At 39.1% G+C, this 27,350-nt stretch overlaps 8 protein-coding genes and 1 non-coding gene across 10 annotated transcripts in view; 5 read left to right on the top strand and 4 right to left on the bottom strand.

The window, feature by feature from the left end:
- LOC101306316 (glucan endo-1,3-beta-glucosidase 4-like) overlaps positions 1 to 4,016 on the top strand; it is a 4,140-nt gene extending 124 nt beyond the window's left edge. Inside the window, exons 2-6 of the mRNA XM_004294950.1 lie at positions 435 to 486; positions 1,207 to 1,309; positions 1,790 to 3,034; positions 3,433 to 3,460; positions 3,560 to 4,016. Coding sequence (XP_004294998.1) covers positions 1,243 to 1,309; positions 1,790 to 3,034; positions 3,433 to 3,460; positions 3,560 to 3,704 — 1,485 coding nt within the window. The 5' untranslated portion in view covers positions 435 to 486; positions 1,207 to 1,242 and the 3' untranslated portion in view covers positions 3,705 to 4,016. The remainder of the gene's footprint in view (positions 1 to 434; positions 487 to 1,206; positions 1,310 to 1,789; positions 3,035 to 3,432; positions 3,461 to 3,559) is intronic.
- A 382-nt stretch (positions 4,017 to 4,398) lies between these two features.
- On the top strand, positions 4,399 to 4,470 carry TRNAM-CAU. The gene has a single exon. It is a non-coding gene; the product is annotated as a tRNA-Met (tRNA).
- A 90-nt stretch (positions 4,471 to 4,560) lies between these two features.
- LOC101305832 (constitutive photomorphogenesis protein 10-like) lies at positions 4,561 to 6,768 on the top strand. Of its 2 annotated transcripts, none has more exons than XM_004294948.1 (4): positions 4,561 to 4,773; positions 5,643 to 5,716; positions 5,936 to 6,083; positions 6,358 to 6,768. In XM_004294948.1, the coding sequence occupies exons 1-4, from the start codon at positions 4,602 to 4,604 to the stop codon at positions 6,453 to 6,455; spliced, it is 492 nt and encodes a 163-aa protein (XP_004294996.1). In that variant the 5' UTR covers positions 4,561 to 4,601; the 3' UTR covers positions 6,456 to 6,768. The 2 variants fall into 2 exon arrangements, with proteins under 2 accessions (XP_004294996.1, XP_004294997.1); XM_004294949.1 differs by having other exon boundaries at positions 4,581 to 4,773; positions 5,694 to 5,716.
- A 407-nt stretch (positions 6,769 to 7,175) lies between these two features.
- LOC101305544 (probable acyl-activating enzyme 18, peroxisomal-like) lies at positions 7,176 to 12,096 on the top strand. Its single transcript, XM_004294947.1, has 14 exons — positions 7,176 to 7,484; positions 8,038 to 8,167; positions 8,248 to 8,507; positions 8,784 to 8,991; positions 9,101 to 9,141; positions 9,248 to 9,376; positions 9,547 to 9,620; positions 9,711 to 9,931; positions 10,180 to 10,274; positions 10,349 to 10,565; positions 10,790 to 10,915; positions 11,143 to 11,241; positions 11,422 to 11,628; positions 11,831 to 12,096. Exons 1-14 carry the CDS (start codon positions 7,210 to 7,212, stop codon positions 11,942 to 11,944), a joined length of 2,196 nt encoding a protein of 731 aa, XP_004294995.1. The 5' UTR covers positions 7,176 to 7,209; the 3' UTR covers positions 11,945 to 12,096.
- Positions 12,097 to 12,510: 414 nt separating this feature from the next.
- On the bottom strand, positions 12,511 to 13,934 carry LOC101291326 (feruloyl CoA ortho-hydroxylase 1-like). The gene is made up of 2 exons (XM_004296145.1): positions 13,426 to 13,934; positions 12,511 to 13,096 (listed from the first exon to the last, which is right to left on the bottom strand). Exons 1-2 carry the CDS (start codon positions 13,932 to 13,934, stop codon positions 12,511 to 12,513), a joined length of 1,095 nt encoding a protein of 364 aa, XP_004296193.1.
- Positions 13,935 to 17,659: 3,725 nt separating this feature from the next.
- LOC101291038 (F-box/kelch-repeat protein At2g44130-like) lies at positions 17,660 to 18,706 on the bottom strand. The gene has a single exon (XM_004296144.1). It carries the CDS (start codon positions 18,704 to 18,706, stop codon positions 17,660 to 17,662), a length of 1,047 nt encoding a protein of 348 aa, XP_004296192.1.
- Positions 18,707 to 20,007: 1,301 nt separating this feature from the next.
- Positions 20,008 to 21,889, bottom strand: LOC101305251 (probable polyamine transporter At3g13620-like). Its single transcript, XM_004294946.1, has 2 exons — positions 20,434 to 21,889; positions 20,008 to 20,340 (listed from the first exon to the last, which is right to left on the bottom strand). The coding sequence occupies exons 1-2, from the start codon at positions 21,867 to 21,869 to the stop codon at positions 20,316 to 20,318; spliced, it is 1,461 nt and encodes a 486-aa protein (XP_004294994.1). The 5' UTR covers positions 21,870 to 21,889; the 3' UTR covers positions 20,008 to 20,315.
- A 1,169-nt stretch (positions 21,890 to 23,058) lies between these two features.
- Positions 23,059 to 25,612, top strand: LOC101304951 (probable polyamine transporter At3g13620-like). Its single transcript, XM_004294945.1, has 2 exons — positions 23,059 to 24,612; positions 25,305 to 25,612. Exon 1 carries the CDS (start codon positions 23,115 to 23,117, stop codon positions 24,534 to 24,536), a length of 1,422 nt encoding a protein of 473 aa, XP_004294993.1. The 5' UTR covers positions 23,059 to 23,114; the 3' UTR covers positions 24,537 to 24,612; positions 25,305 to 25,612.
- LOC101290749 (receptor-like protein 2-like) overlaps positions 25,075 to 27,350 on the bottom strand; it is a 10,827-nt gene continuing 8,551 nt past the window's right edge. Inside the window, exon 3 of the mRNA XM_004296143.1 lies at positions 25,075 to 26,704. Coding sequence (XP_004296191.1) covers positions 25,075 to 26,704 — 1,630 coding nt within the window. The remainder of the gene's footprint in view (positions 26,705 to 27,350) is intronic.

The raw sequence follows: 27,350 nt of genomic DNA, 5'->3' as shown, positions 1-27,350 counted from the left end.
AGTACGTCTCTCTCTCTCTCTCTCTCTCTCTCTCTCTCTCTCTGTAATCTCATTGCTTATTATTCTTAACGTTACTACAATTATTCTATTCCTAAACTCTGTAAAATCTTTAATTAACATCATGAACACGAATAATATTAATATGATTGCAATGGTGGGTCAGAGCTTGTCAGTTTTTTTTTGAAGGGTAGCAACCAAAATTTTATTGTTGTTAATGGAGGGTTTATACAGGGTCTAGTCTAGACTCCAGAAGTGTGTTTCAGTGCTGTTCTGGCTTCCATTGTGAAAACAAGAAGAAGAAGTTGCTTACTTTTTGAAAATAAAGAATCTCTCTTTGGATTTTTGTTGCCTCTCTGTGACACCAGAGCTTCTGCGGTGGCTCTGTTGTCAAGTACTTTTTACTCATTTGGGTGATTTTTGTTTTGAGTTCATAGAAGCGTTTTGAGCTTAAAGGAAGTGACTTTCTGGCTGGGGAAGTCGAATCAGGTATGGATTTCTGATTTTATGGCTATTTATTGCTTATCTTTCAGCTTCTGGGTTCTTGGTCATTAATGTCTTTAGTGGTTGGATCTGGCATTTCAACATTGGCTTTTCACATTTCCTTCATCTGGGTGTGTTTTCCGTTTATGTGGGTTTTCTTGTTTTTGGGTAGGGGTGACTGGCTTTTCATGATTTCTGAGTTTGGGAAGTGGTTAATGTATCTGCAGCTAGTTTGCTGAAGCTGAGTTGCTTTTGGAAAGGGCAAGGAAAGTTTAAAACTTTGAAAGAATCTGTAGGAAACTATTGGAAATAGTTTTGGTTTGAATGGAAGTTAATTTTGGACTCATTGTTAGTTGTCTAAGTTTGATATTTGGTTCCGCTGTGCATATAGTTAGAAGTGTGATGCAGCATTTAGCATTTTTACTGTTGTAAGAGGAATGGTTAGGTTTGAGCCAATATTAGGTGATATTCTTCTTTATCAATTATTGTTTTTGTATTCATGGGGTTGGAACCTGTCATGTCAAAATCAGTCTATGATTTTGTGCTAAGCGGTGATATACTTTGGACCATCAACTTTTGGGTGGTGGGGGATTTTTTTTGCGTTTCACTTTGTTCCTCTTTGTTTTCATGTTACATGATTGGGCTATACGTTTATACAAATTTGAGGCTTTGATGTACAATGCAGTTGCTGAACTTTGCATATGGACATTGTGATCTTATTGGCAGATCAGGAGTTACGCTCTATACATTTTACTGGTGACAATGATGCTTGAAAGATGGACTGCAGGCCTGCTATTGCTCCTAGTCGGCATGTTTACCAATGGATTAGGTAAAATAACATGCTTCTTTCGTTCCTCGTTTGTTCCATTTTGTGTTTCCATTGTTTAGGATGAAGTAGTTTAGGGTCGTCTGCTACGTAGATGGCAGTCATCGCCTATTTCATGTTTGAGTGACTGCTTTTAAAATATGCATCATTTAGTAGTGGTCAGATAAGTGTGTATGTACATTAAGAAACAAATTGATGGTCCTTAACAGTAGTTGCGAAAGGGTATCATCTACATCTTGAGCAGCTGAGTGTACTATTTTCATATCATGTAAAAAGCATTTCTTGTCACAAGCTGTCTTGAATACATGTTTCAAGTACCTATAAGCTCCCCTTTACCGTACTGTCTACATGATAAAACTTGCTTGATTGGTACACTAAGATATTAGTTCTTTATCCTAATGGAAAATCACTCCAGTAGATATTTTGAAATGCTTTTTCTTATTGCTGGAACGTTATCACTCTAACAAGTTACTTAACTTGTAGGTGCATTCATAGGGGTAAACATTGGTACTGATGTCTCAGACCTTCCATCCGCAACTGAGATGGTTGCGATCCTTACTGCCCATCAAATTACACATGTTCGCCTTTATGATGCTGATGCTCACATGCTGAGAGCCCTTTCAAACAGTGGAATTGAAGTAGTGGTAGGTATTACAAATGAGGAAGTCCTAGGGATTGGAGAGTCTCCATCAGTAGCAGCAGCCTGGGTTAATAAGAATGTCGCTCCTTACTTACCTTCCACCAATATTACTGCCATTGCTGTTGGCAGTGAGGTTCTTACCCAAATTCCTCACGCTTCGTCAGTTTTGGTGTCTGCTATGAATTACATTCACAAAGCCCTAGTTGCTACAAACTTAAACTTCCAGGTCAAAGTTTCAACTCCACAATCCATGGATGTAATCCCTAAAGCTTTCCCCCCCTCCACTGCTACCTTTGATCCATCATGGAACTCTACAGTTTTCCAAATCCTTCAGTTTTTGAAAAACACAAATTCCTATTACATGTTAAATGCATATCCTTATTATGGTTACACCAAGGGTGACGGAATTTTCCCGATTGATTATGCTCTTTTCCAACCACTTCCTTCTGTCAAGCAGATTGTTGATCCAAACACTTTATTCCACTATAACAGCATGTTTGATGCTATGGTTGATGCTACCTATTATTCTATAGATGCTCTCAATTTTACTGGGATTTCTGTTGTTGTTACGGAGAGTGGTTGGCCATGGTTGGGTGGATCCAATGAACCTGATGCAAGTGTGGAAAATGCTCAGACATACACAAATAACTTGATTCGGAGAGTTCTAAATGATTCCGGTCCGCCAAGCAAGCCAACTTTTCCGATTAACGCTTACATTTATGAGCTGTTTAATGAAGACAAGAGGCCAGGGCCAGTGTCAGAGAAAAACTGGGGTGTGCTCTTTACTAATGGGTCTACTGTTTATCCATTAACTTTGGGTACTTCCACTCCAACCGGAAATTCTTCAGGGTTGTTCTGTGTGGCGAAAAGTGAGGCAGATCCCGATAAGTTGGAAGATGGCTTGAACTGGGCTTGTGGGCAAGGCCAAGCTGATTGCACTCCCATTCAACAAGGCCAAGGGTGCTATCTTCCTAATACACTTGTAAATCATGCTTCCTATGCGTATAATGATTACTATCAAAGAATGCAGAGTGTTGGTGGAACATGCGACTTTGATGGCACGGCTAAGACAACTACTATTGATCCCAGTAAGTTTCTGTTATCATTTTTCTCCTTGTTTAAATGCACTGCTCTTATAATGGTTCAGAAGTCAAGTTCTCCAAACAATTATGTACCTTTCAACAAGCTATGGTAAAAATGCAGCTTTATGTAGTTTATAGGATGCGATATTTTTAATCAGCTATAATATAAGATGATTATTTGATATCTCTGATTGCTAATCGACATAAATACTGATGATATTTTGATGTGACATGTTGAACCAGTTACTGAACATACCCATTTGAATTTTTCTTTCTCTTCATTTGTTATCATCTTGTTCCAAACTCTGAAGTACTTGTGTAGCCTTTTACTGTTATCTCAGCTCTCAAGTTAAGCATTACATTAATTTCCTTAAGTCTTCCTAATACTCTTTCTATTATTGCAGGTTATGGATCTTGCAAATTTTCTGGAAGGTGAGAATACTTATCCTCTAAATATTCCATATATTCATAACAAAACTTTAGCGGTATACATTGGTTGGTTCTAACTCTGCAACATTATGAAACATGCAGTTCTAATTCGAGCACAATTGGGGGACTTACACCAGTCTCGGCAATTGCACCTTCAACCGCTGTAGGAGGATGGAGTTCAAATCTTAAAGTCTCCCAACTACAGTATCTCATACCAGCCGCATTTCTTACATTGGTATTGTTTTGACTTGAGGTTCCATCCGGATTATATCCCCGCGTGTAGTTAAAGCAGTCCATGTGAGATAGAAAAATGCTGGAGTGCACAAGCTGTAGGTGAAATGGAGATTACACATTGTTCATCTAGTCTGTTTTGTTTTGAACCACTTCACATTCTCCTTCACCGTTTTTTGTCTCAAAAAGAATTCTGGAGAGTTCTGTTTAGTTCTTTGTAGGCATTCTGATGAGGTAGCGGCTAGACCTTCATTTTTTGGGGCAGATTTAACCAGAACATAGAACCAGAACTTGGTTCTCTACCTTATCAATGAGAAGTGTAATTCTTGCTTGTAGTGTGCCTACATATTTATTAAATCAAACCATCCATGCATGAAAACATGGACGAGTCTCGGTAACATTCTACTTCTTTGAAACTCCAAATTACTTGAACTTTAACTAATATAACAAGTTGCACGATCCTCCGATTTACATCATCAAAGTTGGACAGAAAATGGTCCATTATACGGTTTATACTTACAAAAGAAACAATGTAATCGTCAAATGTCATATCCAATCTCACAATGATAAAACTTGGCAAAAGTGAAAACTCAGCCCATAATAGAATTACAGAGCATAAGCTTTTGTTCTAGATGCCAATCACTAATTCAGTCTTTCAATTACTTAAGGACATTCTACTTATAATACTTCTTGCAATAAACAATCAATAAATCAGAGTGGCGCAGCGGAAGCGTGGTGGGCCCATAACCCACAGGTCCCAGGATCGAAACCTGGCTCTGATAAATTTTCTTTTTCAATTTTTTTTTTCATTTTAATTTTTTTTTAATTATCCTGAAAAGGAATTTAAGTATTTAACCGCTAATTTCTGAAACACAGAGATTAGAGAGACAGACATATCATCATCTTGTCGACGATGACAACATCGTCGGGATCAACGTGGGTGTCGACGACCTCTGTGTCTTCCTCAGGGAAGAGAATCCAGAGAGAAATGGTGGACCTCAACATGGACCCACCTCCAGATTGCTCAGCTGGGCCCAAAGGTGACAATCTCTACCACTGGGTTGCCACCATCATTGGCCCTCCAGGTTCTCTCTTCTTCTTAAACCCATCAAAGATCTCATCTTTTTGCTCTTCCCGGTTTTAATCTGCTCAAAGTTTACTTCTTTGCTGTGTTTGGGTTATAAAGGTTCTTACTTTGAGCTCAATTTGTTACCTTGCTTTTGTTTTCTGGGTTTTGTTGGTTTTGCTGAGTTTGATAGTTTTGAGTAATTGATTTGGCTTTGAATTTATGGATTGTGTGCAGATTATTGAATTGGGTAGCTAAGTTTTTATCTAATATTGTGGTTTGCTTTTTGTATTTGGGTGTTCTATTTGGATTCGGTGCCCTTGTGTATACTTCCTAATGCAAACTAGCTCATTACCTAACTTTAGTTATGGATTGGTTGTTGTGATAAGATGTGGAGTAGATGGTTATTGGTTTGCTTAGGTTATGTGAGATATTCTGATCTTTTTAAGTAACTGTGGGGAGGGAGCTTTGCGTCTTAAGGCTTATGGCTATTGGATGTTGCAGTCCTTCTCATGCTTCTTAAAAATAACGGCTTAGAGCTATATCAGCCTTGGTTTGTGCTTTGATCGGCCATGAATTTAGGTTTCTCTTTGGTGGTCTTTTTGTTTAGAAAGTCAAATCTGCATACTGTTATTTTTATTTGCAAGAAGCAAGCCTTTGTATTTCTTGTGTTTCTAGTTGAGGATGCCATTTCTGCTCTTTTATGGTCTTGGGATAGTATTGCATCACTCACTGGGTTCCTGTTATTTCCTTTATGTTTACTCTGTTCTTTTCTTTTTGGGGTCAAATGTTGCGTATTCTGTTCAATGCACATATTTCTGTTGATAATCTCATGTATCCTAGGTATGACCAGGGAACATTGACATATATGTATGTTATTGATCCTAGGAACACCATACCAAGGTGGCATATACTTCCTTGACATCAAGTTTCCTACAGAATATCCGTTTAAACCTCCAGAGGTACTATGCCCCATTAGGCACCTGATGAAAAATAATTTTATATCTATAGTATATCTCTACATCCAGAGTTACATCATACAGTCATATATAGATTCTGAAACTATTAGTATGCCAAAAACAAAGTAATGAAGTGATCATTCAACTGTAGGTCAGCAGGTTATCTGTGTGCTGGTATTCTTTTTATTTTATTATTTCTCTCTAAAAGGATTAGTGTTGCAGATCGTATTCAGGACTCGAGTCTTTCATTGCAACGTCGATTCTTCTGGTAATGTAAGTTTGGAAATCATAAAGGATGGTTGGAGTCCAGCTCGAACAATTACAAAGGTGCTCCTAGCAATTCGGTCCATTTTGACAAAACCTGATCCTTGTAAGTTCTTCTATAATCTTTTGGCCTTTCTTTCTGGTTTACTTGTATGTTGTATGCAACTTGTATTCCTTTCCTTATATAGTTATATTTCCTCCCTTTCTCCACTCTTCTACTCTTGGTATAGCACTAGTATAATCAAAGAACAAAGGATGCTTATTTTCTTTACATATCCTGAGTTAATCGAGTTTGGTCTAAAATAAAATATATTTCCTAACATCACACTCATTTAACACCCACTCCATATGATCTGTTACTGACTTTCATCTTTGGGCAGATAATCCGCTTGTCCCTAGCATTGCCCATTTGTACTTGGCAGATAAAGCTAAACACGATGAACTAGCTTCTGAGTGGACAACGCGATTTGCCAAGTGAGTTTTACTCAGAATCTGCTCACATAGTTCAGGCATCAGATCCCAACAGCCCTGCAAGTACACATCATCATGTTCCCAAGAGGTTGATATATGAAAACTCAAAAATGTATTGTAACAAATCGTGGTTGCTTCATGGCACAGTCTTGGTTGAATTACAAGAACCAGAAAGCAAAATGCTTGCAACATGTGTGAATATGTAATCATAACATAAGCAATCTGTTAGTGATATTAGATTCATTTTGTGGCACCAAAAGTCTCAATAAATGATGATTAGGTATGGCATTGTGAATAGCCCGTCTCTGGTGTTATACCAGAAACTTGATCTGCTAATCTCACCCACCAAAGCTGCTTCCAGCTATTGGTACTAAAAATATGGTCTTAAAACTGTATTTTCTTTAAAACATTTGACTCGTTACATAAAACACAATTTTGTTAGGGTTAGGATAATTGTGTTTTATATGGAATGAAAAGTGAGTAACATTGACATATCCAACAAATTGACATAAGATGGCAAGTTTGGCAACTACCACACCCTGAATGAGTTTTGTACTGAAATGAAGAGTCAAACATTGACATATCCAACAAATTGACATAAGATGGCAGGCTTGTTCAGAATCTCCCAACAGAAATTATCACGTGGCGGCTCAACTACCCCTACCCTCACCTACTAGGCTATTACATGGTCTTTTTATAGTCTTTAACAGTGTTGATCATGATCAAGCAAAACCTTAAACCACCAGACTGCAGGGATAGAAATGGTGAAGACCATATTTGAATTGGGATTGGATGACTTGATTCAAGCAGGGTTGACCATCAATGAGGCCAAGGATTTCGAAGCTGTTATTAAGCAGACAATCTCTGCAACTGACGCCACGTCGTTTGATCCAGGAGAGGTGTGGAGGCAGATAGTGGCTCAGAGATTGTTGAAACCTTCACACCCACATGAGCTGCACCAACTGGTTTACTACTCCATCTATGCCAATTGGGATGTCTCCAACAGAGGCCCTCCTCTCTACTGGTTCCCTTCTCTGTAAGTTTCTTAGTTTGCTATCTTTGTTTCGATCTGCATTGTTGTCTTGGTCATTCAAATCCCTATACCCTAGATTGTGTATTTGATTTTAGTCCAAGTTATAGCTCCTAATATGAAAAAAGGATTGAGATACTGAGACCCATCAACTTTGATCATTTCAAACATTTGATGCTTCTTTCTATGAATTAGTTGAAAGTGAGGTTTTGTTACTACATTGAAAATTGCAATTTGATCAGTGAGGTTTTGTTATTGCTGCATTGTTTTCTTGGTTATTTATGTCACTACCCTTATGGCATATTTGATTTTAGTTCAAAAAGGTTCTAGATCTTGAGACCCATCTTTCAATTAATCAAGTTTAAGACTTCAGGTTTGATCATTTCAAACATTTGTTGCCTCTTATATGAATTTTATGAAGTAGAAAGTATGCAGGATCGCCACCACAGATATTATTGAGCGAGGCTTTGTGATTGCATTTTACTGTCTTATGCCTTCTTGATTTTGTTCTGTGATTTTACTTCAAACCCTAACTGAACATGTTGTTCTGTATTGTCAGATATGAGTCTAGACACACAAACTTGGGCCGACTGATGGAAGTGCATGGTTCACAGCTTTTAGGAACATCATATAAGGATCCTATAACAAGTTTTAGTCTTTTCCAGAAATTTACTGTTGAGAATCCCGAGGTAAGTACTCGATCATGTGCAAAAATATATAACTAGGAATTGATATCTTAGTTAACTCATTGTTTGCCATTGATTATTAGGCTTACTGGTCAATTCTTCTAAAAGAGCTTTCAATTTCATTTCGGGAAGCCCCAAAGCATATTCTAGATAGGACTAAAAATTCAAAGCATGGGGGAGTTTGGCTTCAAGGTTCACTTCTGAATATAGCTGAATGCTGTTTGCTACCCATCAGACAACCTAGGAAAGAGGATAACGGTGTGGCTGTTATATGGAGAGATGAAGGCTGCGATGATGCTGCTGTAAATCATATGACACTAAAAGAACTTCGGGAACAAGTAATGTATGCTCTTTTTTACTTTCCCAAGTCCTTGAGTTTACTACATTTAATAATTTATTATGACTTCTTTTACCTAAATTTCCTTGCTACTCTTAATCCCATTTGATTGATCATTTGGAACATGGATGTCTTTGATTAGTAAAATTTTCTTTTTGGCCTTGTATAAAATTTTCATTCATTCTACTTGTTCTTCTACCTTTTTCAAATAGTTTAAGATGTTATCTCTTTTTATACAATTTCCTCAAACGGTCAAACCATTCTCCTGTGTTCACTTCACAGGTTGGTGGCTAATGCACTAGACCAGGATGGAACCTTTTCAAAGGGTGATGCCATCGCAATTGACATGCCAATGACAGTCAGTGCAGTTATCATATATTTGGCAATCATACTAGCAGGATATGTAGTTGTATCAATAGCTGACAGTTTTGCTGTTAACGAAATTGCAACTCGTCTGCGTGTGTCTAAAGCAAAGGGGATCTTTACCCAGGTGGACTTTCCTTAATATGTGGAGCTTTAACATTAAAACTTATCAGTTTGTTTATAGGCCGTTAACTTATTTGTCTCTGAAATGATTTCTGATTGCACTTTGTATTCAGGATTTCATACTACGAGGAGGTCGAAAGTTTCCTCTGTACAGGTAGATCGTGCTACATTTTCAAAAATGCTAGATGCTACTAACTTAAAGTCACATTTGGGAAATGCAGCATTGTTATGGTTAATTAATACTTTTTCTTTCCTTGCAGTCGGGTTATGGAGGCTGCTATGTGTAAAGCTATTGTGCTTCCAGCAACCGGGAACAGTGTAGGCATTCAATTAAGAGAACAGGATATATCCTGGAATAACTTTCTGTCTAGTGTCAATCATCTCCCGAGGTAAATTAGTGCACCAAGATATTAGGTTAGGCCAGTTAACACTTTGTTTTTCAATGAGAGTTTATGTTATTATGATCATTTGCTGAATCTGGAAAATCTCATACATTCTCCAAATGATTTTGGTTCTGACCAATTTTCTAATCAGTGTAATGGTTCGTCTTTCTTGGCAGAAAGAATTACTACTCTCCAGTCTACCAGCCAATAGACTCCATGACAAATATTCTCTTTTCATCAGGAACAACAGGTACAGAAATCACTTTCAGTCATTTGTTGTTATCTACACTTGAAATTCATTGTTATCTCATTCTTCAGCATATATTGCATCATTTAACAGGAGATCCAAAAGCTATCCCATGGACACAACTTTCGCCAATTCGATGTGCAGCTGATTCATGGTCTCACATTGATACTCAAGTTGGAGATGTCTTTTGCTGGCCAACAAATTTAGGTTGGGTTATGGGTCCGATTTTAATATACTCATGCTTTCTAACTGGGGCAACTCTTGCACTGTTTCATGGATCTCCTCTAGGTCGTGGCTTTGGAAAGTTTGTTCAGGTAATACCTCAATACTTCTTCTCTCAGAGCTCATTTAACAAAAGTGTGGTTTCCTTTTGTGGCTGAGAAATTATTTCAAGTACAGAATAAAACAAATGAACCACACAATAATGTAACACAGGCGAAAAAGTGCAACAACTCAGGAAAACTAACATTCCCACTTCTTTGGAGTATTAGAATCATTAATCAGCACCTGCCAGCTTCATTCGGTTCTTAGCTTCTTCTTTTTTTGTGTTATATCTGTTCAGGATGCAGGAGTCAGTATCTTGGGTACAGTTCCCAGCTTAGTAAAAGCTTGGAAGAGTACAAAGTGTATGAAAGGCCTTGATTGGACAAAGATAAAGTAATTTTCTATATCATCAGAGTTACATATTTGCATGAATCAGAAGAAAAGAAATAAAACATGAATTTTTGCAGATCATTTGCTTCGACTGGTGAAGCATCTAACGTCGATGATGACCTTTGGCTCTCTTCCCGTGCTTATTACAAGCCCATCCGTGAATGTTGTGGAGGCACAGAACTTTCTTCATGCTACATAATGGCAAGTCCACTGCAGCCACAAGCTTTTGGGGCTTTTAGCACAAAGTCGATGACAACAGGCTTTGTCATCCTTAATGATAGTGGAATTCCTTACGTAAGCACTTTCTCTAGCTACTTCCTAATTGGGGTTAAGTTTCATTAACTTTTGTAATCACCTACCTGCCACTCTATTACATCATGCCAGTGTCTAGGCATTATTGTCGAAACAATTGGTGATGGTAACAGACTAACACGTGGCCGATAATATCAAGCCAACTCATTGATGATATTATACTATTTGTATGTCAAGGTCTCTGATTTCTTTCAACAACTTGACAGCCAGATGATGAAGCTTGTGTTGGGGAGGTGGGTTTGTTTCCACTGTACATGGGAGCAACTGATAGATTGCTAAATGCTGACCATGAAGAAGTCTACTTCAAGGGAATGCCAATGTACAAAGGAATGGTATGCTTAGAACTGTTTCTGGTCCAGTATTCTTTCTTAGAAGCACTAATAGTACCAGTCCGAGTCACACAAAGTATTATTCTTCACCTTTCGACTTCCTGGTTTCTGTCAGTCTTTAAGAGTTGGCCTTTCTTGAAATTATTCGAGACTCATCCACAGAAGTTCATAGTTTAGCAATTGATCTAGAGTACAATTATGATTGGAAATGTTATTAATTGTATTGGCAGCAACTCAGGAGACATGGAGACATAATCAAAAGAACAGTTGGGGGCTATTACATCGTTCAAGGCAGGGCTGATGACACCATGAACCTTGGTGGCATCAAGGTAAGATGTTCATACGTCCGCTTCTTATAATGAGTGATTCAGACCCATTCTCAAAGCATACAATTAGATTTATGTATCTTATATATTCACAGGAATAGTCATCGGCTGCTTCTTGTGTTAACTGATTTGCTTGGACTTATTATAGAAATACTAAATATTCTATTCCTTCTTGATTTGCAGACGAGTTCTGTTGAAATTGAGCGTGTCTGTGACCGGTCTGATGAAAGTGTCTTAGAGACGGCTGCAGTTAGTGTTGCACCAGCGAATGGGGGTCCGGAACAGTTGGTTATATTTGTGGTGTTAAAGAAGGGATTTGAGACCAAAGCAGACGAGCTAAAGATGAAATTCTCAAGAGCCATTCATAGCAACCTGAACCCATTGTTTAAGGTATTAACACCTCTAATACTTTCTTTTCAGCATGGGAAATGAGCTCACTCAATTTATATCACTAACTTCAAGGCTTTTCTTTTTGAAAAAAAAAATGCCTTCCCACAACAAAGCTGTCCGTGCTTCACATCACTCTATAACCAAGTTTTATGTCATTGTTGTTGTTGATGTTGTTACTCCAATTGTTGTAATGGATGAACAGGTGAGCTTCGTCAAGATTGTTGCAGAGTTTCCTCGAACAGCTTCGAATAAGTTATTAAGAAGAGTTTTGAGGGACCAAATGAAGCATGAGCTTTCTGTTCGGAGTAGAATGTAGTTACTGTACTATGTCAGCCAAGAGAGTTTTTTCCTTCTGTGTGGATGATAATATGAATTTGCAGCTAGGATGAGAATTGACGTTATTGTAGAGTGGATGTGGATTATGTTTTTCAATCCTAGTTGAAATAAATACTTTCCTAGTTTGATGAACTGTATGTATAAGTTCCTGTACTTATGTTTTTGCCGTGACTAGAGAAAATCGTTGCAGAGCATATGTTGTACAATTTTCATTGATGTGACTGTACCAATTGGTACATATCTAGTACAAATTGGTTGTATTTCAGGATGGAAAAATTCATTGATGCCCGGTTACAACTTACAAGTATGGAAAATTTAGCATCACACGAACAACTGTTTCCAATAAGATATTATCGGGTGATTACAAAATATTTGATACACATGTAGATCACATCTCTTACATATTTCTGAAAATTGAACCATATATGAGCGTGTTCACGCCTTAATTATTAATGAAACCGTGGAATACAAGCTTTAAATTTAAGTAAACCGAAAGAGCCTTGAAACATTGACAAGGTACATACAGATGCAGAAGTGGATTTACCTTCAGAATTTGGCAAAATCGACTGTACTCTTTCCATCATGAGCCTTACGGAAGAAATGCTTGACATAGTCAGAATACAGAACCTGCTTATACAATGCTTTCTCCCCACTACTCCCAAGCACTTCAGGCAGAGGCCCTATCACGTCCGATGGCCTCGGATTCACAAATATGGGAACCGAAATCCTTGTCTTACTTCCATTGGCAACCACTCTATGCTCAACGCTCTTGTATTTTCCATTGCTCATTATCTGCAAAGCATCACCAATGTTGATCACTAATGACCCTTCCAATGGAGGAACATGCACCCAGCTATCTTCATCAGTAGTAGTCCCAGCTCGGACGTAGAGCCCTCCGATGTAGTCTTGAAGGAGGACTGTGAGTGTGGACACATCAGAGTGACGCCCAACTCCGACGGTGAGCTCAGGGTTTGGACAAACGGGGTAATAGTTGAGGTTAATTCTCTTGGATCCCATTAGAAGTGCTTCGTTTGTTTTGTCTATTTCTGTCACATTGAGTCTTTTCATCAGTATATCTAGGAGTCGTTTTATGAGTATGTCTGTCCTCTTCATGTACTCGAGCACTTCAGCCCTGAAAAACAGACACAAACACAAGCATTAGTTCATGTAATTAGTAACACAATAAGTAGATAATCATTAGGCTTCATGGTTATAAATCATAAGAAAAACCTTTCTACGTACATTATACGTACGTTCCGATACGTCTATATACATTCTGACAAACCTTATACCCTAAAACTTTGAGGTGTCTAGGATTCTAGGAATGAACCAAATATATTCAATACACCAAGCCAATAAGTGTCCATGTGATAGAAGTATAGAACTGCAATAATTAAGCTAAATGAGACTCAATGCCTTCATGATAAACTGAGATATATAGTCAGATATCTCAGTGCTTACTTGCAAGCTGGAGGCCAGTGTGCAGAGGCTTCATCCTCAGAAACATAGAAGAGACTAAGCCAGTCTTTCCATTCTAGTGCCTTCTCTGCTTCAGGACTAAAGCTTGTACCAAACCGGACATTGTTTGAAGGCGAATACTCTTTCGAGAACTTACACTTCTCCTCAGCTGGCAACTCAAAAAACTTGTGAGTTGCTTCCTTGACATGCTCAAGAACTTCAATGGGGACACCATGGTTGAGTATTTGAAAGAATCCCCACTTCTCTGCCGCATTGCAAATTGATTCCGTCACTTTCGGGTCCTCCCAGTTTGACATGTCAATGATGGGAATGGATTCTTCAGACATTTTTGCTATATTCATACTCATTCTTTCTGCAACGGGTTGGATATATTGCTTTGGGAGGCTTTTGAGTCCCATTTGGGAAAGACCCTTTACCCCATTGCCTTTGTTAATGACAAAGTCAGTGAGATCTGAAGGGTCTGTGATGGTTTGGCTTAAAGATGGTGCCATTTTTCTAGAATTTGAGAACTGAGGATGAGAATAGCTTAGTAGTCTCCTGGATGGTGTGGATTTGATGACTGATTCGCATGGCTATATATTGGCATAGAACACCAACTCACCTGGCAAGTAGCATGCATATGCATGTTCTTCCTGGTCAAGTTTGCTTAATTTGGCATTCTGCTTAATTCATTTAGCTTGCTACAGTAGATATAAACACGTACGTCTAAAGATCAAAATAGAAATCCCAAGTGTGCAAGTACAAATATTATTAATTCTTTGCATTTGGGTAGGTCAATGGGGGTGCTTCATGTGTAAACTAAAGAAAAAAAAAATTAAACAGAGGCAGCTGCCTAATTAGCTAGGCAGGGGCAGAACTACACTCCAGCGCGGGAGGGTCCGGACCCTGTTAAGTTTTTTAATAATCTTAATTAGTCTTAATAACATGGCTTAATTATAGCCATCTTTCTTCAATTTTCATAATGAACCCCCTAGCTAAACTACCGAGAAAGGATTTCCTTCAAATTTTGAGATTTGTTAAGCCTTCATATGTGTATTCTAATCATAATATCAAATTTATTGCATGTTTCCTTTACTTCATCGAAAAAAATTGTCTTTCTTTATTTTTTTTCCCTTTAATATTCTTTAATGAGGTTCATTGCATTTATCTTCTTTTTAAAGATAAAATCTATGAGATACTTGTTTCTTGTTTATACATTAGAATTTTATGTTTGTTCTTTACATTGGAGAAGAAAAAAAATTATTCTTGAGATTCGAATTCTCCCAACCTTAAAATCCTGATTCCGTCCCTGTATCTAGAGACTCCTCCAAGCCAAGCAATATGATATCTGGGGGTTGGTGGTCATGGGTGCTTCATGTTGAGAAATGTACTACTCATTTCATTGCATAACATAAAATGTTTCATCATATCGTAATGTTCTTTACGTTGCGATTCAATTTTGGATTAGAAGTAGTACTATCTGATATGATCTAATCCTAAACAGGTTTGTAATCTGCCTAGTCAGTTAAACATATGAACCGATTGAACTTGTTCATTGCAGCTGTCTCTTTCTATCTTCTGCAATTTGCATAAGAAAACAAAAATAGAGATTTCACATAACACTATAAAAGAGTGTCAGCACTCAGCACTCAGCACTCAGCCGCATTTGCCTTGTTTTACACCGGTCCTTATGTTCCTCATCACCATCATCACTTTTAAGCTTCCCTCAAGATTTTTATTTTGCAGGAGATACTAAAACAGTAAGTAAAGTCCATACAATCTTCCAGGCATTTCAGCCTTTTAGGGACAACTCGTGAAGCCTTCAGAGCATGCGCACACGAAAATGAAAGATTGTGTAGTGATTTCTAGTATATCAATTCTACACAGTTGGGAGTCGAAAATTATTAGATTACTAATCAGACAATGGAAAAGTTTCTCCACTTGAAACATAATCAAATTCATGTAAATCGTAAATAATATTTACATAATTAAAAATAGTTCAATTTAGACTAAATCTTTAGAAAGTTAGATTCAATCCTTGGAACAGAGGTTGAAAGTTTGTTATGTTAGAGGGATCGATCTTGCCACCTAATTAGTTGAACAAAAAAAAAAACTTTCTAGTTTCTACCATCTAAAAATCTATTTCTCCAAGATTTAATTGGGATCAAAGTCTAGATGTAGTGAAGCGCTTGGCAATTTTTTTTTTTTGAGTAAGCGCTCGGCAAAGATTAGCAAAAAAAGTAGAATTAAAATTTGTTTAGTTTTTGTGGTTTAAAGTCGGCTTTTGTTTAATCCTTGTGATTTTATTTTAATTTGAATAATCATTAAAGTCATGATTTTTTATCCAAATAGTCATTATGTCAATTTTCTTAGTTAAATTTAAATTATCGGAAGGACTATTTGGATGAAAAATCATGACTTTAAGGACACCATTCAGATTAAAATAAAACCATAAGGACGATTTAGATGAAAAATCGTGACTTTAAAGACTATTCAGATTAAAATAAAAGCATAAGGACTAAACATATGTCGATTTCAAACTACAAGGATTATACAGTATCTTTCCTATTAAAGTATGTAACTATTCCTATTCAACATAGTAAATGGCAATTATTGCTCCTCCTATAAACCCCCACACCCTTCCTTGTTTGTCCTCACCTAAAACTATAAGGACGATTTAGATAAAAAAATTTGTGACTTTAAAGACTATTCAGATTAAAATAAAACCATAAGGACTAAACAGAAACAAATGTCGACTTCAAACCATAAAAACTATACAGTATCTTTCCTATTAAAGTATGTAACTATTCCTATTCAACATAGTAAACGGCAATTATTGCTCCTCCTATAAACCCCCACACCCTTCCTTGTTTGTCCTCACCTAAAACTTTACTCTTCGCCATCTCCATCTCTAAAATTCAGTCTAGGGTTTTAAATGCTGCTGCGATGTTGTACGATTACCCAAATACCATTGTTCTGGAGCTCGAGGAGGCTATCCCTTTGATGATCAACGATGCCATTGAAGTCATCTCCTACATCAGGTTCTACGATGAATTCCTAAACACAGACGTGCTGCAAAAAACTTGGCCGATAGTGGAGTCGAGTAAAGGGAGCATGGTGTCTTGTGCACGCGGTAATATGAAAGCTAGCTAGTCTCTAAAACCAAAGGGGCAGAAGATGAAGACATAATTTTCAAGGCAATTGATATTTTGCAACTTTTGTCAAGAAGTGTTCCAGCAAGATGGGCAATACGAACATGAGATCATCAAAATTGGGAATCTAGAAGGGGGGATTTGCGATTTGTTTGGGATCAATAATGAGCAATTTCTTGCACGGAGGAATCTTCTCGTTGGTGTCATACAGGAGCTTTTTGAGCTAGCTGGCTGTGGCATTTTTCTTAAGGGAAACACCATTGCTGTTATTGGTTCGCTGCAAGGAATAAAGATGATAACAAAGATTGTGGAAGACTGCATTGCTCATGATGTGCCTCCTGCCCCCCGTGCGAGGAGGATTAAGAAGAAGACTCGACCGAAGAAGGATGCGAGGATTAAAATGACAAGTGAAGTGATGATGAGTCTCGCTCGAAGCATTGTGTGTGTGTCTGAATTGTCATAATTTCATACGCAGTTTCTATGGCTTCATGCCAAAATTATCCGAACAACTAGAGACATATATATGTGCTTTTTAGGGAATAAGGGATCGGATGTTATATATTCATTTAATCGTTGAACTTTTCCTTGCCCTATAATAAAACAAATTCCAACCTTCAAACTCATTATACTACCTAAACTTAAACTTTTATTATCTGGATCAATTAGGGATTAGAACTCAATTTACTTTGTGTAGTCGGTTGTATATAAAACAACTTCTCAATCTCGTAAACCAGAAAGCATTCCACCACGACCAAGACAACCGAGACTTTTAAGTTAAATGATGCATGATTGTAAAACCTCATAATCTGCCCAAGTCATATTTAAATTTTGGTTTGTACGTACGAAGTTAACTGACATAAGTTCGGTGATAACATGACTACTCCTGAACTCATAATAAACTCTCGAACTAAATTCTGTGATAACTAAATTGTAACCACCATTCACGTGTGACATATACATGCTTTACTTCATAAATAAAGTCGATACAATTTTACGAAACTGCAAAATGAAAGTATATATTCAAGTCCCTTCTCAAAATTACACACACTCATGTAGCTATCCATTTCTCACAACATTCCCAAACTCTAAATCTCAACACAACAGCCGGATTGAACAAACCCAGAAAACTCTTCCGGCACACTAACCTTCTCCAATTTACCATTCTGCCCTTCTCCCTTCACAAAGATCCCTTGGTTCGCGCCATCATACTCCGAACCCATCACCAGGACCCGAGACCCGAGATCGACCCCACGGGTCCCGACCCGCGCAGCCGGGCCCAACTCGGCCCAACTCACCAGCCTCCCATCTCTCCCAACCCCACCCCCACACGCCCTCGGACACTGCCCCTCCTCCCACGCGCCGTCGACCCGCCTCCACCGACCCGACCCGAGATCCAACACCTCCGCCCCGCCCTCAAACGCTCCCTGGCTCGCCGTCCCGTACCCGCTCACCACCCAAAACTCGTCCCCGACCACCACCCCCTGACACTCGTCCCTCTCCCGGCTCATCTGAGTCAACTCGGCCCACTCGTCCCGCCTCAGGTCGTAAACCCACGCCGATCTGAGCGCGTTCTTGCTCTCGTCGTGCCCGCCCGCGACGTAGACCCGGCTCCCGCTCGACCCGATCGCGAAAAACGACCGCTTCGACGGCATTTCCCTCCCCTTCCTCCAACGACACGTCGTGAACTCGTAAACGAACACGTCGGCGACCGGCTTGTACGTCGCCGGGTCCCACCCGCCCATCACCACCAGCCTCCCCTCGCAGCTCGCCAGCTGACAAAACATCGGCAGGCCGTTCGGGTACTTGGGAATCGGGTCCAGCCGCTCCCAAGTACCCGAAACCGAATCGAACACCGCGATTCCGTAACTTGCGGATCCCGCGGTGTTCGATTTCGGCTGATTTGATTCGAGAGTGACTGCCCCACTAGTAGCCTGAACCAAACAGGCCACCTTCCGGGTGTAACCGTTCCGCTTCCTGTGGTGATAGAAGTCCTTGCTTTCCAGGAGTGATCGCCACGGCCGGCAGACCCGTGAAGCGATCGGGTGGGCCGAATAGGGCAGCCGGGTCAGGCACTCCAGCCCGAGGTCCTCCGGCAGGCCCGGAATCCACTCCGGCACTTCAGGAATCCCCATATTTTTTTTTTTTTTTTTTTTAAACAAAAGAATCGATCTTTATGTAGAGTAGTATGAGAGGGTTTGTTTGCTGCAGGGCCAGGAAAGCTTGGGTATTTATAGCAGCAGAGGAAGATGGAAGGTAAACTGGGAATCAATTACTCTATGAGAAGAAGCAAAGCAAACAAATCCAGGCTAAAGGTTCTAGAAGGCGAATAACTTTTTTAGCGTTGGCTGGCTATGGGCAGTGAGAGAGTGGACCCAAGATAAGATTTTTTGACTAGTTGTTACAAACATATGATGATGAACGCTAAGATAAGGCTCTCTGGGGGAAAAGGGAACTGAGAGAGTTGGATAAGGGCAAAAATTGAACAAGACCCCTAACTGATTAGCATCTGGTCCTAACCGAATAGACATGACCTACCGGTGGGTCCCTTCCACACGTGGCCTGCAACTTATGGTCGTGATGTTTATCAGATTGTGAAGCTGGGTTTGGGGCCAAGGTGGGAGGATAAGTCGATATAGGCTCATCAGATGCTTCGTGTGTATTATTTGATTTTGATTTGATCACTCTGAAATGATCAAATACAGTTAACAAACCACATAATGATCGAAATGATGCTAATTTCGATCATAATGTGGCATCATTTTGATCGTAATGTGGATATGAGCATCGATAATGTCTGATTACGATACAAAAGATTAGGTCTTTTTTCATGTACCAAGTTGGATATTTTCTTGGTGACTTTTTAGCTTGTTGAGTACACTCAATCTTTTATGCAAGAGGCCAACTTGGGAGAGGCCTCATCATCACCTGGTGTCAGTCACTGTGAGAAGCAAAGGTTGCAAAATGGGATCTGATATGATGGAAATGTGAAGCCCATTAATTGTTTGTTTTGGTTTGAAGACTAACTTTCTGTCTTCACATGGTGGGTTGTGCAGATTGTGAGCTAGCCTAAGCTCCCCCCAAGGGCCAAGGCAAATGAAATGTTCTTCTAGAAGCTCTTGTGATCTCCATCCTTTGTTGAGTTGGGGACAGAAGGTTGTTGCTTCATTGATGGCACCTATGTTCTGAGAGAGAAAAGGTTTCAGCTTTCCACTCCACTATGTGGCTTTGGTTATTATTTTGACATAGAAATGGTCACTTGATCCAACTCCTTCATCATTATGTGATTCTTTAGCTTATACATTCTGTGATTACTTGATCTATCTTCTTGACCATTTGTTTCTTTCCAGTTTTGGTTTCAACATAGGGGCATGTTGAGAAATATATACCATTATTTCAGTCACCAATTAATATAATTTGATGCCTATTTCAGATCAGTAAGAAGTTTTGTAACTCTTAAATCAAATCTGAACAAGAAATATAAAAGGATACAATAGCTTCTAGAAGAGTTCAACCTCCCAACAGAAGGTCAGAAAATTAAGAATACCCAACTGCTCCAACAGGTTGGTGCTAAACCAATCATTTTTGCAACTCACTTAAAGCTTCTTGCTTTATTTTTCTGACAAGGTACATGGATATGGAATAAAGTACTACATCAAACTTTCATAGTTCTGCTACAATGTACAGCTACACTCTTGGCACTTCTTCAGAGTAGAAGTGAAGAATCTGTGATTGTAAACCAGCTTATTTCACAATCTGATCATAGTAGCTGCAAAAACACCCAGAAAAAAAATGAGTCAGTATTTTGTATGCATATCATAATCGTTTACATGAAAAACACCAGCATACACTATAAACTTACCCCAAATTTTCATAATCTGCTAGCTTTTTCATAACATGGTTGAAGTCAATCCACATCTTAGCCTGGAACATCCTCATGCAGAAATACCAAAGAACGCCCAACAGAGTCAGCAAAGCAACAACCAGATAGACAATTGGGTGCCCAGCACAAACCACATACAACAAAAACCCAAATGGAAAGAAGCACATTGCTATCAGACTCCGCAGCTTTGTAACTGGAACTTTGAAAGGCCTATCCACATCAGGAAACTTCATCCTCAAGTAAATGAAAGCTGTGAATTCGAACAGCATCCCCAGACTGTTGAAAACATTCACTACTGATGTGACATGCCTAAATTTCATGTATGAAACTAAGATCGATATCACTGTTGAGATCAAAATCCCCACCCAAGGAGTGTTGAACCGTTTGGATCGTGTACCGAAAATTGTTGGTAATAACCCTAATTCAGTCATACCTAGAAGCTGATACGAACAACTGCTCAGCTGGGACTGAAACACACCAATACCAGATAAAAAGGCTCCAAGCCTAACCCACCTTTTGAAATATTTCCCCACAATTTTTTCTCCCACCTCTGTGTAATATCCAGTTACCCAATCATCTAGGTCAAGTTTCATAGCCCCAGTTGAAGCTAGAAGAGGTATTAAATGAGCAAAGAAAGTGATCAATCCAGTTGAGAGATATGCTTTTGGTAATGTTTTTGAAGGTGTTGTAACTCCCTCTACCACTAAAGTACTGACATTGTCCCAACAATTCAAATTCCAAAAGAGGGTATTGAAGAACAAAGGCCAATCTTTTTTCCTACCCTTTTGGCCTAAAAGTGCCCATTTTCTAGGATCAATTTGGGGAATTGCAAAAAGGGAAATTACTATAAAGGGCAAGTATGACAGAATCCCCAAAGATATTGAAGCATAACCAACTATAGGCAAACCAGTGAAGTTAAGAACAGAGAGAAACAGAGTTGAAACAGAGATTATAAAATAGTGAGGTAGGCTTGAGGATAAAGCTAGAAGCTCTGGATCAATGTAGTTTAAACAGAGTAGTGGGTATGAAGATAAGTTTATGACAGCACTAAGGAACTTCCAATACCCAATGAGGAAGCCCCAGAAGGGACCAAAGGCTTGGTGAGTCCATATGACAAAGCCACCATTGCCAGGAAAGGCGGTGGAGAGTTCAGCCGTGATGAGGGCCTCGGGTACACTCCAGAGGATTGGGAAGATGACAAAGCCAAGGATTGCATAGAAAGGACCTCCAGCACCAACGATGGCTTCTGTGCCATAAGGTCCACCAGAGACTTGAAAGTAGATGAGGAAGAGTAAAGGGATGAAAGCTAGTTTTTTGGTTGTGATCTTACTGATAGATGGAGGTTCTTTGAGGCATTCTTTTTCTTCATCTGCAAGAAGCTTTTTGGAACTGGGACATTGTTGGGGTGTTTCCATAGTGGCTTTGATGTGTTCAATGCAAACTTAGATTGGGTGTCAAATTTGCTACTTCATTGTGCATAGATCTTTCAGGCTGGGTAGCTTTATGCTTCTGCTCTCTATTGTTTGTATTGATTATGCTTCTTTCTTGGAAATTGCTTGAGGTTGGTACATGTTATAACTTGTTGTGAGCAAAGGGTAGTTTGTACTAAAACCTAACTGTACCCATGCAGCCATATTACATAGATGATTGAGCAAATTCTTTCCTCCTTTCAATCCCCTTTGCTTCTTTCTAAGAAGTTTCTTGGTATAAAACAAAAGAATGTTGGTGAAATTCATCTGGCAAGCCATACCAAGTTTCCTAAGAAGATGGAGAAGTAGTGATAATGTGTGTTGTGAATTTCATACAATCGTAATCAATGTAATCAATCACTTTGAATGAGGTCTGATATACTATTAATCTATGATTTGATGATTGCTATGGAGTAAAGCCTCCAGGCCTCAGCCTACAACTCAGACTGAACAAAACTTCAATGAGCTTAAAATAAGTTGGATGTTCTAAAACAAGTGGGTTTACTACTGGGTTTCATGTGTTTTAGTCAGATAGTTTATGCAAGTGGTTTGGCAGCTTCAGTTTATATTTACTTGTGAGTCAGGGAGCTGGAACAGAGAATTTTGGTGTAAACAGAAAGCTCTGATACACTGATGATATACAAGTATTTGTTTACCATTAATCCAATGAGTTATATAAGCATCTGCTACTGCTATACTGCTTATATGGTCAACTCTCGAAACTGTGTTTTACAGTTTTGGTTTTGAGGAGTCAAGATCAATGTTAACAACTAGTTTGAATCTTGCAGTTGCTACTTGCTAGTTTTCATGTTCATAGGTTCTGTTTAGCCTACCATTATGTTGAAACTGCAACGCTTAGCTTAAAGTAAATTTATTACTAAATTGAATGGTATTGACTATTGAGACTCAATCATAGAGTGATATGTGCACAAAGCAAAAATCTAGCTAGGCCCTTGAGATATTTATACTGACATCATTGCATGCTGCTTTTTATCTTCCAAGTTTGAGGCAATCATACACCAGTAACAATGCAACCAAAGTAATAGTAAAATTTGAAGCAACTTGCTTATCTAAATCCACCAACCATTCAAAATCTTGGGTTGCACAATTCCAAACCACTTAAATCCCATTTGAATATGATTAAAGTTCTGTTATTACAGTCTGTAATTCCAGAAATTAATCCAAAGGCTCATGAGAATGGGAGCCTCAACCTGTTCTGCAAGCTCCCAGTCCTTGATTGAACAGGAACAACAACTAGAATCACAGCCTCAAATTACCACCAAGAATCCCAAAAAACTTGCCCTTATCCCACTAGTCTTCCTAATCTATTTTGAAGTCTCTGGAGGTCCTTATGGTGAAGAACCTGCAGTTGGTGCAGCTGGTCCACTCTTTGCCATTCTTGGCTTCCTCATCTTCCCATTCATATGGAGCATCCCTGAGGCCCTTGTCACCGCTGAGCTGGCAACCGCCTTCCCCGGAAATGGTGGTTTTGTCATCTGGGCACACCAAGCCTTTGGACCCTTCTGGGGATCCCTAATGGGATCTTGGAAATTCCTCAGTGGAGTCATCAATTTAGCTTCATATCCTATTCTTTGTGTGGACTATCTCAAGCTGGTAATCCCAATTTTTTCTTCAGGCCTTCCTCGATTTTTCGCTATATTTGTATCAACTATAGTGCTTTCATTTTTGAACTATTCTGGTTTGAGCATTGTTGGTTACACTGCAGTAGGTTTAGGAATACTGTCATTATGTCCATTTATAGTAATGTCTTTGGTTGCAATTCCCAAGATTGATCCTAGTAGATGGATCAGTTTGGGTCAAAAGGGTGTGGGAAAGGATTGGACTTTGTATATAAACACCTTATTCTGGAACTTGAATTTTTGGGACAATGCTAGTACATTAGCTGGTGAAGTTGAAGAACCCCAAAAGATGTACCCAATAGCACTTTTCTCAGCTGGCATTCTCACATGTTTGGGGTACATAATTCCTCTCCTAGCTGCAACTGGTGCTATTCCACTTGAACAAGAAGATTGGGTTGATGGGTATTTAGCTTCAGCTGGAGAAGTGATTGCTGGGAAATGGTTGAAATACTGGATCGAAATTGGTGCTGTTTTATCAATCATTGGACTTTTTGAAGCTCAATTAAGTAGTTGTGCATACCAGCTTTTGGGGATGGCAGACTTGGGGATTTCACCACTAATTTTTGGGTCACGGTCCAAATGGTTCAACACACCTTGGTTAGGAATTCTGATTTCAACAGCTTTTGCACTCTCCGTTTCTTACTTGGATTTCACAGACATTATATCTTCTGCCAATTTCCTATACAGTTTGGGAATGCTATTAGAATTTGCGTCTTTTCTTTGGTTAAGAGTGAAGTTTCCAGGTCTAGAAAGGCCATTTAAAGTTCCAATGGGTGTGAGAGGTTTGGTAGTCATGTGCTTGATTCCATCTGTGTTTTTGGCCTATGTTCTGGCTGTGGCTACTAAAGCTGTTTATTTGGTTAGTGCAGTGATGACTCTGTTTGGAATTGTGTGGTACTTCCTTATGAATATCTGCAAATCAAAGATGTGGTTTGAATTCAACAACGGTGAACAAAAATTGGAATACCAGTAAGCTATTTTAAACAAGGTCCAGCAATTCAGGTTGAAACTCCAATGGTTGTTAGGAGCAAATTCGAAATGGAAAATTTGTAAGTTGAAAATCTTGATCTTCTTCAAATTACAGCTTTAAATTTGAGACATTTTTGCTTGTTCTGACATTCTTGACCTGCTTTTTATCACCCAAGATAAAAAAGGAACCATATTGTAGAAACCTCATAATCTGTCTAACATTCATATATGTTGTAAAACTTTCTTGACTAGTGCTGTAATTACAACTTTTACCTCTGCTTTTAGGCAAAGACTTCCCTGCGTTACCGCATGGGTATGTACGTGTCAGGTGTATGCCGCGTATCATGGTATAGTAGTGCATATCAATTTCTTGTTTAGATATACAAAACAAAATAATGTATCGTTATGTTCTGTGTTTGCCAACTGCAGCCACTGATGGTACCTTATGAGTTATGATTTATGAGTAAATATGTCGAAATCTCATGCTTTTCAATGAATATGTGTTGGATAGTTTATTATGCTTCTTACAATAAGAGTACTATCTAACTTCTACTAAACCTGCGCTTCAATCTGGCCATACGCTTTAGTATCATCACCATGAACCTTTCATATCCATTGTCTAGGAAGTGGTAATATGCATACCTCCATTTCTTCAGTAATACTAGAGGACCAAAGACTCCCCAAAATCCTATAATGAACCCAAGTGCAGCAGAAATATAAAACCATGGAAATTGATGCTCCTTCATGTCTGCATCTGTGTTGTTCATATCAGGTTCATCAGTGCCCTTAGTTCTCTTACACTTTGGAAGTGGGTCACCACAAAGATTCCGATTCCCCTCAAACGCAGAAGCATTGAAACTTTGGAGCTGAGTGCTTGATGGTATTGGCCCTTCAAGATTATTGAAGGAGACGTTGAGTTTTGATAAGAAATGAAGACTTGTGAAAGACGTGGGGATATTTCCAGACAATTGGTTCATGGAGAGATCCAACTGCCGCATGCCCTTTATGTTAGCTATCTGTTCTGGAATATTACCGGACAAGTTGTTGTTGCTAAGATCCAAATATGTCAGAAGCTGCGATTGGCCGATCTCAGAAGGTATGTTCCCATATAGGTTATTGCTTTTTAGGGATATCATTGCTTCGTAATACAAGTAATTGTACTGTATAGGTTTTGCATAATCAACACTGGGGTAGAAGTAAGGCAGATCAAGAGCAGTACCTGCAGTAGCTGCAGCTTGTTCAGATACCAACATAGGGAGCATCCACAGTTCCTTTGGAATTTTACCTGAAAGTAGGTTGAAGTCCATGATTATAGAATAGAGCCTAGGAAGACTCCCTATCCAACTTGGGATTGAGCCTGTGATTCTATTATGACTCAGACTCAAGGACTCTAACTTTCTGAGCTTTGATAGCCATAAAGGGAGTTGACCAGTAAGGTTACAGGAACTCAAATCCAAAATTCGAAGATTTTGGAATCCATCAAAATCAGCTTTCCCAAGATCAGTAGGAAATTCCTCACCTACAAAACTGGATGCTAATGATAGGACTACAAGGCTTTTGCAACCCATCAGTATCTTCATTGCCTCTTTGACATTCGTCAAACGTTTGTTTACTCCCAGTGAGAGGAAGGACAGGGATTTCAATGAAGCAATTTCAGGCTGTATTTGAACCTCTAGATTATTATAGCTCACTCGAATTGCTTTCAAGAACTTGCACGAGTAGAGGCTTCTAGGTAAGACACCAAAGAAGTTATTCATCCGCAAGTCAAGTTTACTAAGTTGGCTGAGTTTTGAAAAATCGAGCATGGAGATATCACCTCCCAAGTTGTTGGCTCCCATACGAAGTTCAACAAGTTTTGTGCAATTCATCAAGGATAGAGGCAATGAACCTTCCAGAGAGTTGAAATCAAGGAGTATCTGTTTCAACTTTGAGAGCTTCCCAAGATGGAGAGGGAGCACACCACTCAATTGGTTATAGCAGAGATCAAGAGTTGTGAGGTTGATGAGGTTGGCAATTCCATCACTGATTGCTCCATTCAATGAATTTAGAGGTAGTGAGATCTCTTCAAGTGAGGTAGAATTAAAGATATCTTCTGGAAGCGATCCTGATAGGTAATTGTAACCAGCACGAAGAACCTGCAACTCGGAACACTTCCCAAATCCACGAGGAATACTACCATTGAAATTATTCAAGGAAAAGTCAAGGTGTCGTAACGAGGAAGAAGGAAGACAAATAGAGGGTGGGATAGGACCTGAAAAGGTGTTGTTACTGACATTGAAACCAGTCAACTTCCAAGCCTGTTGGAAAAAAGAAGATGGAATCACACCATGTAAGCGATTGCTGGAAAAATCCACCAACTGAATATGACTGGTGGATGGTAGAAAAGATGGTAACATTCCAAAGAGAAGGTTAAAGCTCAAATCTAGGATTTCGAGATGATTTAAAGACAAGAAGGTTTCACTTTGATCTAGAGAACCAGAAAGGGAATTGTGTGAGAGATTCAAGTGAGTGAGATGTGTGAGATTTGCAAGTGAGGATGAGGGGAAAATATCTCCTTTGAGTTTGAGCCCTTTGGAGGGTAACTGCAAATGGGTGACCCAACCATCTCGACTACAAGTAATGCCTTCCCAATAGCAACAATTACCAGAAGTCCAGTTGAAGGAAGGAGAAGATAGATCGAGGGCAAAGGACAAGAGAGAAGTACGTTGTGTTTGGATGCATGCATGAATATTATGAGTAAACAATGACATACAAATGAAGAAGAAAGACTTAAGCCTACGAACCATTGCGTGAATTGCAGGCTGCACTAGCTATTTCT

Source organism: Fragaria vesca, linkage group LG3 (genome assembly GCF_000184155.1).
Source record: "Fragaria vesca subsp. vesca linkage group LG3, FraVesHawaii_1.0, whole genome shotgun sequence".
Taxonomy (NCBI): Eukaryota; Viridiplantae; Streptophyta; class Magnoliopsida; order Rosales; family Rosaceae; genus Fragaria; species Fragaria vesca.
This window is presented reverse-complemented; position numbering and strand designations above follow the sequence as displayed.